The following is a 22,620-nucleotide window of genomic DNA, read 5'->3' on the forward strand; positions in this document are numbered from 1 at the left end:
TCATACAACAGGTATGTTTGATCCCTGTAACACTGGGTATTCTCGATCCCTACCATTAGTTCTCTCAAACACTTTCAAAATGTAAAGAAATAGAAAAACTTCATTTTCATAATGTACCTGACACTATTAATTGATCTTAAATGTTTTTCCGTGAACAAATTATGGCATAAGTTATTGAAGGTAGAAAAAGCCAGTTATACAGCACTGATTTACCGCAAATACTTGTCTTGGCTTTGTACTGTGATTAAAGTTTTTCGTGCATCTAAATTAATTTGTCAGGATAGGTGGTTAGCTGAGCTTTCATGTCTATAAATCATAGTGTGCTTTGTTTCTTTAGCCCTAGTAGGCGGGGGATGAAGTTACCACACGTTTTTACAAAAACCTCGTTTTGGCATGATTTTCAAAATTGTTACTGACGGGACATAGTATTCGGATTTACATATTATCCATAGCTCTTAAAATTCGAATTGACTATAAGATGGCGTATTATGAAATTGAAATTTTTATTTCATTGAAAAGTTATGAGAAAAAAAAACAAAAGTGGGATCAAGCGTATCCACTCTCCCCTAACGAAATCTTCAATATTCAAAATTATATCAAGCAATATAATTCTCGATATTTTCTCTTCTAATTCCAACAAAATGAGTACATCGCCGAACTTAGACAGCCGGTAACGTCTGAGGAATGATCTAATATCCGCCCGCCATGAAATAGGATACGGCACTATAGTAAGAAGCATTTCCATTTCCGAGATGGGTTCTTCGATTAGTCTCGCCTCTCCGGATTCGGTAGAATTAATGTCTCGCATCACACCCCAGCTCGAAATCCACGCCCTTAAGAAAGTGGTCCGATTTCATCAATATTTACCCTCCACCCACCCTCGCGACTTCGACTGTCGGCAGTTTTCTCGTTTGCCGAGACGACGCCATTAGATGAAAATGTTTCTGAAAGCTATCCAAGAATCGTCGATACTAAGTAGGTCCAATTTATTTCATCACGTGCTCTATCATTTTCGTCGCCACAGATACGATTTACACACCGTCACAGACGGCCACACATATGTACTTAGTTGAGTAAATATTAAAATCTTCTTCATCACTTACCTCGGCTGAAATCATGGACGAAGTAACGATTCCGCTGGGATACATTAGTTCCTACGATATGTTTGGCCTTTAGGAACAGATTATTATTCCCCAGATGGTCGGAGTGTCCATGTGTGCTCACCACCCAAGTGATGTCATCGGGATTCAGGCGACTTTCCCGCAGTCCTGTGTCATAAAAAGAAACGATAAAGGAAAAAAATAAGAAATACAGAACACGCACCAGAAGAAAGTAGTAAAATAGTCTTACGGTAGTATGAGTAAGGATTTTCTCCCCCTTTCAATAACAGTTCCGAGACATGCCGCCAGATATGAAAGAAAATGCGAAGACTCAAGTGTATTATGGGGGAAAATGAGAAACGAAAGCGTAGGCGATAAATTGCAAAGAAAATCCCATTCCCGAGTTTCCCTTCAGAGCCCTACCTAAAGTAATACACGATGGGGAATCACGTAATTTGAGCATCCATTCGAACTTCTATCGATTTTCTTCTCCGATGCTCATTTTAAACCAGCTCTATTGGACGCTTTGTCTGCTTGTCGTGTTTTCCTTGCAGTTTCCTTTGCACTCTACAGTGACGTTGTTTTTGCCAAGCAGGGGAAAACACCGCCGAGAATAACATCCGAGAAAATCTCGACTCGCACCAAAGTTAGCAAACAAAAAAAAAAGCTTTTCCTTGCTCTTTCTTTCTCTCCCATTCTCTCCGACACCGTATCTCTCAAAGTTCACCCGCGCACAAAAATGTCGGCAAAAAGGTACCGCACAGTCACAAACACAGACAAACCGTGGAAATCCCGACAGTCGAAGCACACCAGTGTACTAAGTAAGAACGGGATGGCAAGCTGGTAGTTTCAGCATACGAACGAACGAGTCGGAGGAAAATCGATAATCACGCATTTCCATAAATCGTTCTCTCTAGGTCGCATTTGCAAGGTCTAAAACGTGGCGCTAGTAGTAGCAGCTGCAGTAACGAACACCCTAGTAGTTAGCCACGGTTCACACCACACAGTTGTTGGTGTTGTTGCTGTTGTTGCTTCGCTTGAACTAACTGCGCCATCGAGACTGAAAATCACAAATCATCACGGTTTGTGGCAATAAATCAATTCCGGCAAAATTGCACTCACTTCGAGCTGTCTGTCACGATCGATCAATTTACATAATATCGAAAGCATCGGTTCGTGGCCGGCGTGAGTTCAGATTTAATAACGCCGCTTTGCATGAACATGTTTTGGCCACCGCTTTGGGGATTTGTTGCGGACTGGGTGGGAAATTTTTCCACGAAAGGAAAAGTACAGAACACAACCAGTCGCTGAAACGTTTCTCGTGTTTGACTGCCATACGGCGAAGGACGAACGGTGGGCGAGGGGTCCGGTCTGCATTACAGCCTGATGTGTTGAATTAAATATTGGTTGTGGAAGATTGATGGTTAGTTTTGTTCTTTGTTTTGTGTTGTTCAAAACTTTCAGCGCAGTCCAGGGAGATTTCAAATGTCAGATTAAACTATATTAACAGCCAATTTGACAGTTAGCTGCTTCACTTTATAAAATTATGCTATAAGACTATAAAATATTTGGCAGATGAATTACACTCTTAGAAAAAATGAAAATTACATTTGACGTAAACGACGTGGCGACGTATTCTTTCTGTCTGATAACAGGATTTTACATGTTCTGATATGTAAAATTAAATATTGTGACTCTTTTGATGTAAAACTCAGACTGAATAACCTAAAAAAGCCGAACAACTCACATTTTTACATGTAATTAAATGTAAATTTATGTGTATTGGGACGTTCCTTTTCTGTTCATCTGGTAGGACGTAATGTTACAAGACTTTTTTTTGCTGTGTATGCAAAAAAATTGTTTTTTTTTTGTGCAAGAGGGCACAATACCTAACTTAAAAATAGTTTTTAGCGTTTCGGATTCTCCTCATCAGTAACTAGCACCATCTTGGTCACAATGGTGCTAGTTACTGATGAGGAGAATCCGAAACGCAAAAAACGAATTTTAACTTATGTATTGTGCCCTCCTGAATGAAAATAACAGCTATTTTGTAGTAGAATACTTCTAACGTTTCAATATGGGGGCCCGTTTCAAAATATCGACTGTGGCAGTCGCGTCAGATTTTGAACGTTAATAACTTCCATCATACTTAATAGAATGATTTGAGGTTTAAGGCAATTTTATCGAAAATATGTTCCGCAATGTATTACAAATATTACGTGATTAATAAATTTGCATTAAATGATGTAATTTTTTATCAAACTTTGTATGGACATATCTACTCGACTACTAATTACTATTAATGTACTAATATACCATCTTAATCTTTGTGAAGCAGTGAAATGATTATACATAAATTGGAACATTGGAATAGTTATTACTAGAATTTAAATGACATTGAACGTAATAACTAATGTTGGGGAGACTTGACCAAGTGGCAATTAGCTGAAGAAAGATACAAAATTCCTAATATTTATTATGCTTTGGGTATCTACTGTTAATGTTAATCACGCCATAAAAAATCCCACCTCAAACATAAGTCTTTATATTTTAGTATTAGTAAACAAAGTTAGCAATAGTAGGACTGATTTCGTGATGTGTGAACATGCAATGCAAGCAGTACAGTTAATGCTTAAAAAGAAATGCATTATAAAAAATCTAAATTTATCAAATGCAACCCTTTTATATTTTTTACTGCTACCTAAAGATCTCGACAATATGGAAAAAAATAATTACAGTATGTTTTATGTCATTATTTTTTGTTATGATTTTTAAAAAATCTCTTGGTCAAGTCTCCCCACGCCTTGGTCAAGTCTCCCCGTAGTGGGGAGACTTGACCAAAAAAAACGACCTCTGAAAAACTTTTGTAACTTTTCAAAAATCAAATTAAAAATTCTGCAAAAAATCATGAAGACGCACAATAACTTTGCGCATTATATCTCAATGACTTTTAATGGATTAAAGACCTTTTTAGAGATTTATGCAGTTTTAGCTGAAAACCTGGTCAAGTCTCCCCATGTTCCCCTAACATGCATTAATTACGAAAATACTGTGTTTTAAAAAAATCCTTCAAAAACTGCCAAAAATGGTGAAAATTTTCAGCTCATCTCGGCCAGCGCCGTCAATGTGGTGCACCAACCGAACACTTAAATGATGAAAAGTTTTAAATATAGGTCCGCTGCAGATTTGTTTCTATAAACATTCGTATTTGGTTGCTTGGCGCGAACGGATGGCTGTACAATACCGAGAAATATTTGTGAGCTGTACACGACTGGTGGATGAATCAGTTTGTGTTGAAACGTGCTACTAGCAGAAGCCATTATTTTCATTTCTGATGGATGTAAGATAGCATACACACACGAAAAAAACCGATTTCAAATCATCTGACTGAAGCTCGTTCCTGATTGGTTCCCGCTAATTTCATGAAACAAGCCGCAAATCTGGTCAGAAAGAATTGTCATTTCAGTCGGTTTCAGCAAGTCCACTTGTCAGATGTCAATACCGGGAGAGGTGAATATTAGGATTCATCTCCATGGATTAATTTGTGCAGCTCCGTATTAGAAAGCAGGAACAATTGGAACAAAAAACTCCCACCCGGAGAATATTTTCTTCGGCAAACAAATTAGTCCTCATCAGCGCTATCATTCCATTAGAAAGATTTAAATTTGAAAATCTTTTCTTTCGCCAACCGCGCCAATAATTGACGTTGGAAAACAAATCGGCAACTTCAATTACCAAACACTTAGAAACGATCGAATCATTTTCCCGTCAATGTCACTTTTCTGATTCAAATTTTTGTAGGTATTTTCTTGCTTCCGTCAAATTGGTCAGTTCATTTGTTTTATCGCACATTTTTGGATATTAAAATATCTAACCCGATAAGAGGGAAGTTATTTTCCAAAGCACGAAATGGAAATTTCATTTGTAATTCTTCTGAGAACGATTTTGTGGTCCTAATAAGGACCGTTTGTTGTGATTATATCGCCGATTCCTTGCAAAAACTGCGACTTCTGTACACGTCTAGTGATGGAGGCAATTTTGAGAGCGCCTTTGTTTGCTGCTGCTAATGGGGAGTACTCCTTCCAGGAACTAACGAAGCGGGTCGGCGGCGACAAGCGAACTGATTTCAACGATGATCAATAATTCAAATTGTGATAATAATTAGCGGATTTTTCTCATCGGCAAACAGATTATGCACTTTTCAGTTCCAATAAAAAAGACGAGCATGTAAAGTCTGACAACCGAAGTGATATGGAGTTTAAATTAAAAATTCTTGCAATATAATTTATTGGTCCTGAAAAGGACCATTGGTTTCTTTTATCGTGGGAGGAAAATACCGTTCACTTCTGATAGCGGCGAATTTCTCACAGGGTGACAGTTCCTGTTCCGTAGCATTTGGCTCCTCAACGTCACCAGCGGTTGAGGTACTTTCGCGGATGGTTTTCGTTGCTGTCTGCTTGCGGACGGTCTGTTTGGTACGGGCTATGGCGCGGAAATTACTGCTATTCTGGTGTACAACGAATGATGAGAAAACCGACCGACCAAAATTTACGCGCGAATACGCACTACTATCACTCTCTTGCTCGCTAGTTTTCGTACCATGCACTTTTTCATTCCTTTCTGCTACTAAACTAGCATAACCTAAACGAATACGCGTCTTTCCCCCACCATCCATTTAGTGGGCAGTGTTGCCAAACGCATTTTCAGCGTTTCATCAATAAAATTTCAACAATATTTTCAAAGAATGTTGCAGATTTGAAAGGAAGAAAACTAGTTGACGATGGAAAACAATTACGAATTTTAATTTTTTAAATTTGATTTCTTAACCATAATTATCATAACGAATCATTTGAAAATTTCCAAACGCCATCTTTATTTAATTGATCCAGCAATTTAATATTTTCGCCATATGATGCAGAAAGAAATCATAAACGGTTTATAACGCTACAGCTACACCAATCATGTCAGTATCGCACCCATGGATAACAGTTCAATCCGAAAATAGAGAGCAGAAGTCAGCAGCATCCAACAAGAATCGAATCCAGCGCATCATTCGCCAAAGCGAACATAAACGGTCCTTTTCAGGACCACCATTATTTTAATAAAGAATTAAGTAGAAGGCTTTCCCTTTTCCGTAAAATCCCGTTGATAACCTACATATCCATATCCTAAGTGTATTTTACTTCACTCCGGTTATGTCTCTGACATTACCCACCTATTTTTTGCATAGTGCCAGGCGTTTTGGTTTGCAAAGCAAAAAAACCGAGGGGCAAACTCTAAATCTTCAATACGATGCAGTGCCAAAAGTAGTACTTAATTAGTTACTTTAAGTACCATTACAAACCAAAATTTGGTTGTCGGTTTCAGCAAAACTTTGCTGAATTTTCATCAGCTGAAAGTTTCAGCAAAACAAGTTGCCGAAAGATCGGCAATTAGAATTGATCCCATTTGATATATTCGCTTTGCTGACAATTCAGTAATTCAAATTGCCAAATTGACAGCGCAATTACCGGATGCTGAGAATTCGGCAATTGCGCTGTCAATTTGACAATTTCAATTGTTGGTTTCAGCAAAGTGAATGTGTCAAATCGATATAATTCAAATTGCTGAGCTTTCGGCATCTTGAATTACTGAAATGAAAATTCAGCAAAATTTTGCTGGCATTCGGCGAAAGTAATTTGGTGTGTAAGTACCAGAAAGTACATCAAGTACCACAAATATTTAAAAAACTACAAGGGGCAGCCCTATGGGGTTGCACGAGCTGTAGACGTAGGACTATACTACTTAATGTAAAATATTTATTTTCTTAGTACATTTATAGTAATAATAATGCAAATATATTTCTTACGTATGGTTTAATCACAACCAATCAACATCGAGTATTACATATTGAACCAAACCTTTTTGGTTATCAGGTCATTTCATTTGTAGTAGGTGATCGATCCGATTGAACTTATTTAAGAAGATCTGAAGAAAGAAGACAGAAAACTGTGACCGAACTAATATCTGGAACTAAATCTTTATAGCATAAGATTAGCTTGTAAAAACTTTTCGATTGTGTGTGGTAAAAAACCCGGACCAGTGAAGAAAAATCAAATTATAGACAATATAATCACATTTCATGTATAGACCAGAATGCTTGGTCTAGTTATATTTTGCCATTATTGTAACTTTCCTAAAGTACGCATACAAATATAGCGAATGCAGTGGTCTTAATCATATATCGAAACTATAAATATACAAGAATCGAAAACAATTCTATATATAATGATAAGAAGCGTTTTTGCAACGGTTTTTCAGTGGCAGTGTATTCATTCATAAATAGGCTTTGTAGTATGTACCTATTAGTAGAATCAAAATACTATAGGCTGAGTGGAAATGAATCACGTGATGGGGAAATGAATCAATGAATTGATCGAACGTAAATAATAAACTTTCGTTGTGCAATTTAGTAACAAATTAGATCTACCTACCTACACATTCGTCTCAAACATTAAACCCAAGCGCGCAAAGCAAAATGAATGAACGCTAATGATGATGGGTAGAGTGAAAGAGACAACTAATACCACGACACCATGTTAACCGTGTTTGCAAATGGAGCTCGCATGTACAAACTATTTTGTGTACGAATCATTATACATAAAAGTGTGCTGGAGACGAGCACAATGCAAAAGATAGCATAGTGTTTGAACGGAAAGCACAGTCGCATTCACTGGGTAGCGTACCTCCACAGGTAATGTAACGGACTTCTAACTCAGCTACACTGGCTGTGACAACACACAACGCAGTGGTCTGCTTCGCCTGCCGCTCAACAGACAACTGAGCTGCACTGGCAAAATCCGTCCGTTTAAATAGTCGATGATGAAGTCATTCATTGAAGCGTAGCGCGCTAGGTACACAAATCTGTCGTGCTGGACTAGGGAAGCGCTATCTTCTATGTGTAAATGCGCGATATTTTGACTAGGTTGCCCATTATTTAAATTTTTAATGCCATGATATCAAAAATCTTTCGGTTTATCTATTGGAATCTATTCTTAGAAGTATTTCGGGGCGATTTGTGCAAAAAATTTAAAAATTTATCGTGAGATGGCTGAATTATATGCGTTTAAAATTGGACCACTTTTCGTTACATACCATTTTTGTAGAATTTGCAACGTGCACCCCTATATCGAAAACAAAGACGTAGTCCTACGTCAAAAGTACGTGTCAAATTCATTGTACTTTAATTACAGGCAAGATTTTATGAACAGCGCCTTCGTACTTTAACTGCACGAAATATTTTAATTACCGCTAATATGTACTTTAAATATTTCAAGTACTCACACATCGTCATAAAAATCGCTAAAAACTAATTTTAAAGATGAATTGAATTCTGCACTAGATTTCTAATGTTTTTTTTCGAACACAAATTTTGCAAAACCTTTTTTTAAATATTTCGTTCAGAATAGTTGAAGTTATTTCCCGCATTTAGATTGACTGGTAAATCGGCTATGATTATCGAAATGAAACCAAAGTTTTACAATAGTTCAACATATGTAGGGGTAAACTGGGAAATTGCACTTCTCTGCCAAACTATCAAAATACAGTTGTCATGAGTTGTTGACATCCGTTTCTTACGACCATAAACGAATCTTGATGGTATACCGATGCGTGCAAAAATGTTTTATGCTCTCTGACAACTGTCAAAGTTTTCAAGTAATTTCGCAATTTCTATCCTGCAAATTTGCACATCAAATTTTCACTGTTTTTCGAAATAAACCGATTGTAAGTACGACTCTAAATATTTTTTATAGTCTTAATTTTAATTGCTAAATGTGGCGTCTACTTCTACTTTGAAGGTTCAACAACCTCGAAAAAGTTTCCCAACATAGAACAGCGCATCTTTTGATATACAAATTCTAGTGATAAATTCTCCTATAAGTAATTGTGTAAAATTAACTCTTCAAAAATGGTAAGTGACTTGGTGCCTTCAGCAAAGTTGTTGAAAATATCATTTTAAACAATTTTGTTGAAAATATGATGGCTACATGAATGCAGCATATCGAGATATAAAACAATATTTAGGAAAAACATTAAAGCCAGTTATCTTAAACTTTTTTGATAGCTTCAGAGACTCATACCTTGAATGCAATGTGAATTTTATTGTATAAAAACCGCAGAATAGATTTATAAAATACAGTAATATCAGAATAACTTTTTTAAAAGGTTTGCTTTTACATACAGTTTACTATATTTCGAGACTCTGAATATATAAAGTATTCGTGTCTTCAACAAAGTTGTGTGAACTAGCATTTTTGAAAACTTTTCTAAAGACATTAAGTTTCGAGCTAAATTTTCTTAAAGATTAAATTCTCTATAATTACTTCTAAAGGATTAACCACCAAAATTATTTTATCAGAAGATGTCCTGTTTTACGTTGTAAAATTCTAAAGACCGCTCTAAGGTTGCCAATAAGTTTTTGGTGTAACTAGTACTTGGATTTGCTATTTGCGGTAGTAATAAGCCTCTCATTTTTTGATAAGTGAAGCACAAAACGTTGCATAATGTAAGGCTGATTTTTGGAACTGCTTGTGTTCTTATTCAGCCCTTCGTTATGCAATTTTGCGATATTATGACAGATCAGCTAAGAACGGTGTTTCATGAAATGTGGTCGTTCATTTCGATCGGGAAGGGCCGCATGGAATTTTGAGTAAATGCCATAATATATTGAATTTTTTATTAACCCCAATCCTACTTAGCGGCTATTCATATAATTAATAATACAACAACAATCAAATTCTCATAAAAACATATCCTGACCTGCTAGAGACAACCTGTAAACGTCATTTTTCATCATCTTCCATCTACTTTTAGAAATGTTTTTCTTGTTTTTAATCATATTGAGTTTTTGTGACAACTCTACGCAATCTCAAAGCAATGCATTTTCAGTAAATGTATGCACGTTTTTGATGAGCAAATTTATGTTTTATAGACAATCAACTTATTCAAATTAGCTTCCCATTGTCCCTAATCCATATTTTGGAACATCTCTCCAAAAAAACTCAATAATTCAGGCAATTATTTTATTAAGTTACAAGTGCCTCTTCCCACAATTTTCCAAAAGTCGTCATGATGTTAAAACAATAGGTTCTCAATGTAGTAATCAGACAATACACTTCCAAAAATATTTTGTACAATATTTAATTAGATTAGTCAGCATGTATTCATTTTTTAATCCGATTAATTTTCATTGGGGGGGGGGTTAACCCTCCGTGCTACGCCACTGATTGTGCTTATAATTTGAATTACTACATTTTCAGCAAAGTAGCTCTGTCAAATTATATAGGCATGGTTGGTAGAGTAGTTGGGTAGGATAGTATAATGAGCCCCAACCCCCCATAATGACAGATTTCTATTCCAAGAACCAAATAATTATCTGAAGCATATAAATAATTGTATTCGGCATTTTTATGCGATGCAAAACAGTGATTTATACAAACATTTCACAAAAGGTAGGCTTACACCATGTTTCTATAAGCATTTGATTTAATTTGAAACAGTCAGATTTGGCTGAACTGTCTGACTACTAAATAAAATGCCAGAGAAGCTCTCTCAGGCTAGCGACTAGTGGGCATTTAGAATTATATATATTTTCACAAAAACTCATTACTGAACAATACATCCCATAACATTTTCAATTGTATGCACCATTATTAGCAAAACAGCAAACGTTTTAGCCAATTATGCATCCTTAATAATTCTAATGATATTTTGTTTGAGCTAAATCGAAGCTTCCAAATTTTTTTAAAAGAAATAAATACATCAGACTATTAAATGGCATAAACAGTGACCTTTCAATTAAAGTACGGTTTATTAACATTGCCGTGTATTGCCGATCAGAACGCAAATAGCAGCATCATGTTATCGGAAGAAGACAAAAATGTGCAAAAAATTGTCATGCTCCTCTTACGAACATTTCGTTAGTTTCAATCCTCTCTTCGGCTTTCTTCTGGATATATACGGCTCTCTTTGCTCGCAATAGAGATAACAATAAATAAGCCAGTTTTATCAGGTAGGAAAGACAAGCACCATCGAACTACATCTATCCGCTTTTTCGATTTCCTCGTTCTTTCCTTCTCTCTACACGCTTGATTCCAATTGCAACGAAGGGCTTCAGGAGAGCACATTTGGATAAATCGAATCGATTATCGCATATTCAGATCAAAGTTGTTAGAATTAGAAACAAAACTGCAATAGGAATTGTTTTGATTATTTTTTTACATATCGCTATGAGAATAAGTGGGATAATTTAATTCCTTAATACAAATCAATAACATATTTTCACGAATTATTGCCTATATATCTGTCGTATTGTGAATAACGAAAGAAAATTAGTTTTTTTTTCATTAGTTTCATCAAATTAAGTGACAATCGGATATAGATCGTAAAATGCAGTATTTTATAAATTTTCTAATTTACATTCCCAGTTTACATATTGAATCAGAATGTTAACTGCTTACAAATTAGTTCCATATATACATACACCAAAAATAATGAAATTTAAACGACATGTAAATCAATACGAATGTGAACATACAATGATTGAATCAAAAATTTGAATGAAAATTACGTTAAAATCAATTGAAGCATCAAACAGCATACAATTTTACACTTTCATTACATGTCATTCATTTTACAGCAGTATTCGAGTAAAAATACATTGAAGTGCATTGGTTTTCCGTAATTTGTATAAATAATTTAACAGGTATAAGATTCTGTCAGTTGTTGTAATGATTATTCGTTTGTTTAAATGGGAATTGTGTATAAATGGCCAAAATAGTTACATGGAGCTCATAAAAATATATTGCTAGGATGCTCAAAATTCTCACTTCAGTTTTAATGTTATTCATAAAATGGTAGAAATTTTGTTAGCAAATAAAATCGTTTCAATGTGCATTGATGCATTACAGAAATAATATCTATATTCTCTGTCTGCCACAATGCAAACAAAAACGTGAAATATAATACTTGTGAATATAAAATGATCATTCTGCAAAGTTTAATTTTTTGGTTGACCTTTGTCTACTTTTTATTTAGGGCTCGCTGAAAAAAAATGCACAATTTTAATTCGCAGAGTGTTTTTTAACCTATATTTATAATTGACATTTATTCCAAACTTGTGGAAATTCCCTTGCAGCGAATATTAATATTCTCCCTCCACGTCGTGGTATAGTGTTCAATTAGAATGACATGCACAGTTTATTTTGAATTCAAATTGGAATATTTCAACTCATTTTCAAATCAAAGTATAAATAAACTATCATGGCACTAGTCACAACCGATGGTACAACCACAGACTAACAGACATAACACTATGAGGGAATTCCCTCAAAAAACATCGATCCGACAATTTTCCCAGAACACTAGCTCCACCTTTTATTCACAGTCCCAAACGCTCATTTACAGGTGGGTTACCCCTCAGGTTTGCGAACAATTTCTCACTAGTGGTCTATCCCCCATATGCTAGTTCATGTGTCAGTGGCGCCATAATTTCAAATGTGGCCACAGTCCCAACTACAAATATATTTAAAATGACCGTTAAAGCGGTCGAAGCTTTGTTTTTGAGTGTTATGTCTGTTAGTCTGTGATAAAACCACCCCAAACTCAACGAGCGCGTATTCAAACTGCATGAAAACATGCATATGTATACTAATTTATTTCCTTTTATGCATTGCATATTATGTCACTACAAAATTCTGTACACGATCGGCAAACTATCAACTATCCAACACATTAAAGTTCTAAGTTCAGAAACATATCGACTATAAGTTGATAAAAGTGTTCTTATTCGCTATGAAACGAAACATATTACGAAGAAATTTTATTATAATTCAAGAAACTATCGGAATGAAAAGTAATTCACCATATTGTCTAATTTACTCATTTTCTTTAACTTGAATTTGCTGTATTTTAACGTTGTCGTGTATCGCAGATCAGAACGCAGCCATATAAATGACAGCATCGTTTGGTTAAAGCTTACCAAATATTTTAGGCCGATTTAAAAGTTAGTCTGGTTTAAAAACAGTAAGTACACCTTTGAGCTTACGGCTATTAAAGTAATAATAAATCAAATATATTTCTTTCGTATAGTTTAAGCACAACCAATCAATATCGAATGTTACTTGTTGAACCAAACCTTTTTGAGGATCAGGTCATTTTATTTGTAGTAGGTGATCGAATCCGATTAAACTTATTTGAGAAGATCTGAAGAAAGAAGACTGAAAACCGTGACCGAACTAATATCTGAAACTAAATATTTATAGCACAAGGCTTTGTAGTATGTACCTATTAGCAGAATAAAAATAGGATAGGCTGAGTGGAAATGAAAAAAAAATGTTGCTAAGAAGTTTTTCGTCTTTGCACAACGAAAGCACAGATTTCTATCATGCAGGTTACGCATGCAACCGCTAACAAACAGAAATGCCACATTGAAATCTGTGTTTCGGTCAAAAATATCTATTTACCATCTGTGATAACTGAAACAGGAAAAAATCTGTGATAAATTTCCGAAAAATCTGTGAAAAATTACAATATTTCCAAAAATCTGTGAAATTTTTATCAAAATGCAAAAAATCTGCCATCTGTGAAAAAGAATCTGCGATCAAAAATTGTGAAAAAAATCTGTGACATTACAAAAAATCTGTGAATAACAAATTAGATATACCTACATCCGCCTCAAACATTGAACCCATGCGTACATAGCAAAATGAGTCAACGCTGATGATTATGGGTAAACGTGTTTGCAAATGGAGCTCGAATGTACAAGCGATTTTGTGCACAAATAATTGTGTTCGAGATTGTACATACAAGTGCGCTGGAAACGAGCACAACACAAAAGAAAGCGTAGTGTTTGAACGGACAAGCTCAGTCGCGTGTTGGACGGCACTGAGTAGCGTACCTACACAGCCAGGCATTAAATCCGTAGATTTTCTCTGCACCCAAAAAAGAAAGAGAAGTATTGTATGCCCAAACTCAATTCCAAGTCCAAGTTGTGTTCATTAGACAGTATTTTTAATACACAACGGCAGTAAAAAGTATTTTCAGGTCATAGTGAGAATAGCCGTACATTTTGCCAAAAGCGACTTTAACCTTCCGGCAGTTGCGCTAGTGCACTGAGTGCACACTCTTCTGAAATTCTAGCGAAATCGTCTTAGGGCACCAGCGGCTGCTCGTTCAGTGGGACATAAGCGCGATTTCCAAAGGGGTTAAAATAGCAATCCAAACGACTTTGTTAAGATACACTTTTTGGGCCTATTTGTAACTTGAGTAGTGTGAACAAAAGTCTTAAAATTATATTACAATGAATGAAAAGTATTTTTTTAGTTTTTGGATTGTGTGATATGGATGATCTTTGTACAATTTAATCCACATTATCTATGAATACCTTGAAATTTTAATATACAATATCTATAGAATTGTTTAGTCTAGTCCAGCGACCTGAAGTCGAGAACAAATGCGTCTAAATTTTGATCCAGACGCAAATTTTACTGAATATTTTTGAGATATCCAGCATGATTTTTAAAAGATTGACCGACGTTAGGCATATGAGCAAAGAGCACTCCTGCAATACCGACGCACAGTGTTTCCTAACCGGCACTACTTCAAAATTCTTTTTTCGATTTTTCATGATTTAACATTTTTCTCTGTTTGTAAACAAGTTGACGAGAGTCGTCACAGAGATTCAAAGGTGAAATAGATGATCAATTCTGGAAAAAAAAACTTATTCAAATCTATATTATTCAAATGGATATATCTTTTTAGTTAAGATTCCGTTTAGGGTCGAACTGGTTTCTGCCCCGAGGTATGAAAAAAGGTGCTTTTACATGATATGTCTCAAGGAGGCGCATGGTAGTGTTATATTATCCAGGGTTCGTAATACAATTTATAAATGTTTCTCAGCATTATCAACAATTGAAAAAATGAATATTTTGCTAAAAATTCACTACACCACATTTGTTGAAAATGAATTTTGATATATAGTGTATATTCGTTAATGTTGAATTTTCGAACCACCCTAAGTTTCAAAATTTTGAAGCAAACAAAAAATAAAAAAAAACTAATATTAAATATTCAGCGCTACAAAATCACCCCAATGTGAAGTTTTTATCAAACTCTGGCCACTTTTGAGGTTTTGTCCGACTTTTGTATGGAAGATGATCACTGTGCGACGTTAGATGGCCAAATTTACTCACAAAGAGAAACATCTGTGGAAAATGTTGCACTTACGTTGTTCGTTCAGAAACCGTTCTTGTTGGTTCTACAGTACGAAAAAAGTTCTCAAAATATTTTTATGCCAGTAATTGTGAGATATCGTGATATTTGTTCCGTTCCTTTGCCCAACAAATATTCGTATCAAATCTTCGAGCGCTATATGAAACAATAAATTTAAAAGCGCATCCCTTGACTTTAATCAAGCTAACATGAGCTGTCTCTCTGATTATTATGCCGCTAAATTTTTACCCATCGTTATCTGCCCTGTTCGTTTCGTTTCATTGAATCGTACGCTGTCTTGAAATCCAAAAATAGATGGGGAGTCCGCTAGTCGTACACACCTAGAAAAAATAATGTAAATTTACGTCTCCTGACCCCGACATATACGAGCATCAAAAATAACTTAGTTTTACATTTGATTCCAATTTTACATGTCGTTGAATTTCGTAAAGCACGTAATTTTACTTCACATATGGCGTTTGTTCTGAATGGTAGTAAGTGTAATTTTATGTCATTGAGCATGTAAAGTGTCTATTTCATGTAAAATTAAACGGAACACGGTTATTTTTCGTCATTTATTGAATGACGGCTTGTTAAATTGTGTCATGTTTGCAATTACGTCAACGATAAAATTCAGAATTTTTTGGTGTGTATTGTCGAATTTTGTCCAAGTTATATCGCAGAATAAACATATGGTCCGTCGTAAATCGTCTGTTTTGGTATTCACCCTCACACAATTCGGCAAACGGGCGCAGTCTGTTAAACAGAGCAGGGTACTCATTTGCGGTATTGAGGATTGTTGTGCTTAGATTGATATTAAACTTTTTAATGTGTTACTATTGATCCCCTCGCGCATAATTAACTATTGCGTGCGAAGATTTTTTCGTTGCGGGAAGCTTTTTTAGCAATGCCTGATAGTCATTGAGCCTGCGCCCTTGATCGTCACTTCGTCCATACTAATATCGCAGCAGTTCGAAGACTACATATTAAGAAGACTGATATCTCTTTTCTTCCCCCATTCAAACGAGAAGCGACAGAGGTTACAGCGCATCTATTGGAGGAAGGTAGGAAGCTTTATGTAAAAGTGTATATGTGTGTGTGCATCACTATGGGAAGTACCACCTTTACCCGCAAGTGGCGTTGCTGTTACTGTCTCCAGATTCTGGACAGAGTTGCCAGTTGATATGCAGTCTTCGATATAACGGTCGATTGGTTAGATATGCCTCTTCGATTTGCTGACTACGGTCATGGAGCCTTCCTATCTATTATTTGCATCTTGTTTGGCGGTGCTATTTATTTCTATAAAAGTACTGCTGGTTGGACAACTTTTTGTGTTTTAGTTTTAAAGTCTGGATGTTTTCGTTGGTTTTGACAAAATTTAATGTACGCCTGCCGCGAAGGAGCTTTTTTAGTTGCTTGCCTCGTCCTTCATTCTTTTGATTCAGTGCGTTCATTCAGTTATTTTCGGTTCAAAATCGACATCATAAATTACACAATCCACTTATACAGGGTGTTTGGTTCATGGTTAAGAATCTCTCGGGGGTGATAGATTGCCATATTTGGAGAAAAAAATTGTTCTAAACATACCATCAAATCTCAACCGTTACAGAGTTATTGAACTTTTCGTGTAAAAAACTTATTTGTCTTAAAATACCTCTAACTTTAAAAGTATACTTTGTATTTTAAATATTTCAGTTCCATTCGAAAGGTGAGAAAATTTCCTATTGAATGGTGTTCTCATATCTTTTAAGTAATTAGTTTTAATTACCTTTTAGCTGTAAAGTAGTTAAAAGTTAGTGTTTTTGAGGAGGTTTTTGCTAATTTTCTCGAAATAATGAAGTATGATTATAGCAATATCCATTATCCAAAAGTTGGGTTTTAGGACGATTCATAATTTGTTCTTGGACGTCATATTTCTATCTCTTCTCATTTCTTTGTAATTTCATTACTATACTTTTCCTGTAACCGACTTGCAAGTGCTTAAAAGACTCTAATCTAAAAAATATGCTTTATATCGTTATTTACAAGATTTCATTGGAAAGCTGAGAAAATTTCCTATCAGTGTATGTACAAATATCTTTTAGTTAAGTGTACTAAATGATTTTTTACTAACGAAATAACTCAAAATTTGTGTTTTTTGGAGAGTTTTTTAATTATTCTAATTATTAATCAACAAAATTTATCGTTACTATTGTTCATTTGATGCCCCTTAATATTCTCTATAACTTTTTATTTGACACTTTGTCTATATCTCTTTTCATTTTGCTGCTATTTAATAGTTAACACAGCATGAGCTCGCCACAAATGTAGTGGGTTCGAAATCGTTATTTTTCCATATGAAACGATGTGATAAAAACGGCAAGGTAAGTGTATCATGTCAAAGAACGAATCAAGCAGCTCATCAAGACTAACAATCTGAATTATTAAAATGATGAGGTTAACTATAAGGATTTTCAAGAAATGAACGAAAAATCGTTCAAAATTGTTTAATTTTCAATAAATTACTTTGAAAATGCTACTTAAACTTATTAGCTGAAACATGTAAGGGCATCACTCAATGCGAAATTTTCTCACCTTTCGAATGGAACTAAAATATTTAAAATACAAAGTATACTTTTAAAGTTAGAGGTACTTTAAGACAAATAAGTTTTTACACAAAAAGTTCAATAACTCTGTAACGGTTGAGATTTGATGGTATGTGTAGAACAATTTTTTTCTCCAAATATGGCAGTCTATCACCCCCCGAGAGATTCTTAACCATGAACCAAACACCCTGTATTTGAAAATGTAATAGATGCTACCAACTGCCTTCAATTCCACCTAACACAACTATAACATATGAACGTTTTGATAGGTGAATGCATTCATAGTTTCTCCGAGCTGAAGGAATGCGATTTTGCTTCAAACTTTAGTCAACATGCAGTTGAAGGAATAAATGAATGAGGCGTTGAAACTGAATGCTGACTGCGGTAAATGCACGCAGCAATGGGTTACTAAATTTGAGATTTTATACCACTGTTCCCATAGTGTGTTGATTGTTCCGTTAGTTAGTGTTAGAACTGACACGTGGCAGTTTGATGGTACATATGTGCACAGTGTGCTAGTTGGTAGCATGTCCCAGGGTCATGGAGGAAGAAATAAAGCGTTTTATCAGCATTCTTTCAGCCCGAAAAAAATCCTCCAGACGTTGTTAACGGAGACAATTTTGTCGTCATGCAACTACGGATTGCGCCATTAGGTGTAGCAGGAGACAAATATGGTAGCCTTTTGTCGATTGTACCGCCAGTGTGAGAAGCAAGCATTCTAAATCTTCAATACGACCCAGTGCCAAAATCGCACTGAATTTGTTACTTTAAGTACCATTAAGTACCATGAAGTACATTAATTACCGCCAAGATTTTAATAGTACGTGTTATATTCATTGTAATTTAATTGCAGATAAGATGTTAAGTACATCGCATTCGTACTTTAAATACGCAAAACATTTTAATTATTGCCAATATGTACTTGAAATACTTTAACTACTTGCATATCGACATTAATTACATTGAGTATTTTATTAAGTACAACAGAAGTATTTTTAAATACTTTCATTAATTGCTGTAATTACATTCAAAATACGTCGGTATTTTCAATACGACGCACTCGAGCCTGCTAGTGCTGGTCCCTCGCGCCAGGGTCTTAATCTTAAGGTTGTCATGTTCATCTAGGTGTATCATGTTGTTGATGTAGACAAATTAATCTAATTAGATACTAACTTTGAAAACTAGAACCATAATGCGCATATGTTGAAGTTGTTAACCTTACATATGGCAATACATAATTTCTCTTTGAACAGTGTCGTTGGTGCCTGAAAACAGATTAAACTACCTCTAATTGCTTCAATAACAAAAGCTTTACCTTCTTGTGTTTTTTGATCGCTTAGTAAAACTTTCACGCGTCGTTCATTGTAAAGCTTTCCTCTATCTCCGCTAGGTCATTTTTGTCGTACCCTCATTTCTTATTTTTTTTTATTTCGTTTATTTGACACGGCTCAAAGCGGCAGCTTAACGGAGCCGTGGATCTTTTATGTGTTTACAATATGTAAAAAATAAAAATATAATCAAATATTATTGTTTGTCCGTTGGATCTCGTGCGCGCAACTTTTTAACCTTCTTTCGCGGTTCGCCTACTGCGTCATGGGGACCGTTTAATTCTCTCCTGTCCTCTGTATCAAGGTCATCATCGTTAAAAGTGCCTTGGTGCTCGCGACCAGATGTTCTTTCCTGCTTCTTGCACTTACGGGTGACCAATGTAAATCCGTCGTCATTCTTATTATCTTCATCACCGATGTTACTTACAGCTGTTTCAGGGGTGCTGGTTGCTGCTTTGGCAGTTGTCAATATGGACTGAACAGCTGCCACAAATTTGGCAACCGTTTGTGGTTCAGGTATTGGTATTGAAAATTCTTTTTTGGGTTGGTTTTCCGTGGATTCGTTGGCAATCGGTAGCGATACATTCTCCTCTGTATCTTCCGCGCAAGGTTGTCCGTGGTGTGCGGTCTGATTACAATACTTACACGTAGGAGTTTGCCCCTCATGGGTGCACAACGTAGTTTGATGAATAGTAGCTTCGTGGGTTTTAAGTTTTATAGTCAAGTAGGAGGGGATAGGTCTTTCGATCCGCATCCTCACCACAAGAACCTCATTAGGTGTACTCGGGAAGAAATTTCTCCACGTATCACGTGTAACGGATTCTACTTCTCCGTATTGCGACATGTATTTTGCGATTAGATCAGGAGGGGTACGTGGTGATAGGTCATGTAATTTTATATCTACATAGTCTTTTTCTATATACACGGGAATCTTAATTCCAACTTTAAGTTGTTCTGCAAAACGAAACGTTCGGCTTGTGCTAACGTGTTGAATGATATGAGCACTACATTGCGAAGATGATGATACTGTAGATACATAACCTCCTTGAGCTTTAGCTGCATCTTCACCTTCAGCAGGTATTCCACTTCACGAAAACTCAATCTTATTGAACAGAATTTAAAGTCAACGACCGCTGTGTTGGGTCGGAGCAGAGATTTTTCGTCAACTTTACTCAGCAAGAATAAATTAAAAGTTTCCTTTGTTCTCGAGACAATGCACACTAGATCGAGAGGTAGCTAGTTGTTGTTCACTTGGTTCGATTGACTTGGGCAGAAGTAGAAAGTAGACTGCATTTCTTATGATGTAGATCATCATTATCGATTATCGAATTTGGAGCATGTTTCGCCATTTGTGCATTTCCAGATGTACTTCTTAATAGTATTTCATTATAGGTACTACAGATACTCGTATTTACCTCTGACCGCGCCGAGATTGATCAACCTTTAGCCGTTGTCGTTTATGTTTGATTGGAGGCCCTTCTTACCAGTAACTGGATAAAATAATTCTTCATTTGCCTCCCCTGATGATTAGGCTTTACGTCATGTTTTACGCCATGTCCGTAGATTTTGGTGGTCGTCTGGCATTTAGATTAATTGCGGTTGCCATACGCAGTTTACATGCGAAATGTAGTTTGGTTTCGACAGTTTGTCTTCAGCTGCTTTACGAAACCCATTTGCTTCCTGCATCTGCACTGCGAAAAACCATACCAATATGTACGATTCTTTATAAATTTTCAAATTTACCTGATTAATCTCTATTGAACGATATTCCGCGTGGATTAGGACATCAAAGAGGCGAGTCAGCTATCTGAACCCCAGTCTATTTCCAACTATCAAAGACAACGGTCACGATACTCAGTGTCCTATTAGCATTTGCCCGAAACACTGTGAAGCGAACCACAAAACAGTTGGTTGTCTTGCTATGTGCACGGATCAAATATACGAAATATAAAACTCATCTGGATAAAAAATATCGAACATCAACAACAGAACAGGCAGAAAACATCAGGTTTGATTCATTTCTACAAAATTACAAACAAATTTTCATTTGCAAATGAGATAATATATTAAATTTTATTCGAATGATAGTTGGTATATGACTTTTGTTGGATTTCTTAATTTGAACTATATTAAAGTAATCAGATGATTTCGGGATGAATGCGGGATGCGCTCACGGAACCTATTGAAGTTGAACATTTCCAAAATATCTGCACAATTTTCGTTGGACAATGACGTGAAAATTCATGAGCTGATCCATACTAGTACTATTTTCAAATTCATCGTTGAAGTCTGAATATATTGCCTCAATTTGCACGTTTCGCAACGTTATTCGGAGATTGGGTACCATGACTCCAAACCTTTTATAACTGCTTTGTACAATATCAACATTTCTGAAGTACTTTTAAATAAAAATCATTTAGGAAAATTCTGTACAGTTTTCGGGACGTCTGGCCATAGATAGTATAGCCAGTTTGCTTGTAGCCTTCGTGGAAGCAGGTGTCAAAGTTGGCGTGGGGTATATTTGTACCCCAGTGTACGGTTGCCGTTAGTATTTCGTCAGGTTTCGTGCTGTCAGTGGAAATGTGATTCGTGACAATACCAGTTTAAATACTGGTTGTTTTACTACGGTAGTAACAATTAGTATTATATAATCGTTTTCAATCGTTTATTTTATTAATTCAATTTAATTTTGAAGCGGAACAAAAAATCGTTCTCATTTTTGCTGATTTTTATTGTTTTATTGCTAATTTTTTATAGTTTTTCAAAGCAATGGCAAGCATAATTTGCGCACAATAACAGCTGTGATAGTAACATTGCGTGTTACCAATGTATCACTGGCCAGAAATATGTTGTTCATTTCAATTTCATGGTATTTTCCAAAACTCGATTTTTGAACTTTCACTCTTCAAAATAATCGCAGTTTTTCAAAAATATCGAAATTCCATTTTATACCGTATCAAGATCATTCTTTCAACTTTTAGAATCATTTGATTTTTTTCAAATTGGTTGAAAATTTACAAATTATAGTAATTTGTGTGAAAAAAGTCAAAACACCTTTTCACTTTTTATTTTGTTCAAACCAATTTATGTATCATTGATTCAAAAATTTCGTATTTTTACTTACACAACTGTTTTCTCAATTAAAAAACGAAGAAAATGGCGTATTATACATTTCTTTTGTTTGCATTTTTAGCTGCGAAAATTGCGATCAAACGCGTGGGGTACATTTGTACCCCAGTGCAACGTTCTAGGATGGAAAACGCAAGTGCAACGTTCTAGGGTTAATGCTCAAAGTGCTTTTGCAGATTCTCCATTTTAAGACTAACAGCACAGAGAACAGACATTCATGATCGATCA

General features: G+C 35.6%; 1 protein-coding gene across 1 annotated transcript in view; it reads right to left on the bottom strand.

Moving 5' to 3' along the window:
- Positions 1–22,620, bottom strand: part of LOC131678871 (metallo-beta-lactamase domain-containing protein 1-like) — a 459,847-nt gene that overhangs the window by 388,108 nt on the left and 49,119 nt on the right. Inside the window, exon 2 of the mRNA XM_058959287.1 lies at positions 1,104–1,268. Within this exon, the coding sequence (XP_058815270.1) occupies positions 1,104–1,268 (165 nt within the window). The remainder of the gene's footprint in view (positions 1–1,103; positions 1,269–22,620) is intronic.

This window comes from Topomyia yanbarensis, chromosome 2 (genome assembly GCF_030247195.1).
Source record: "Topomyia yanbarensis strain Yona2022 chromosome 2, ASM3024719v1, whole genome shotgun sequence".
Lineage (NCBI taxonomy): Eukaryota > Metazoa > Arthropoda > Insecta > Diptera > Culicidae > Topomyia > Topomyia yanbarensis.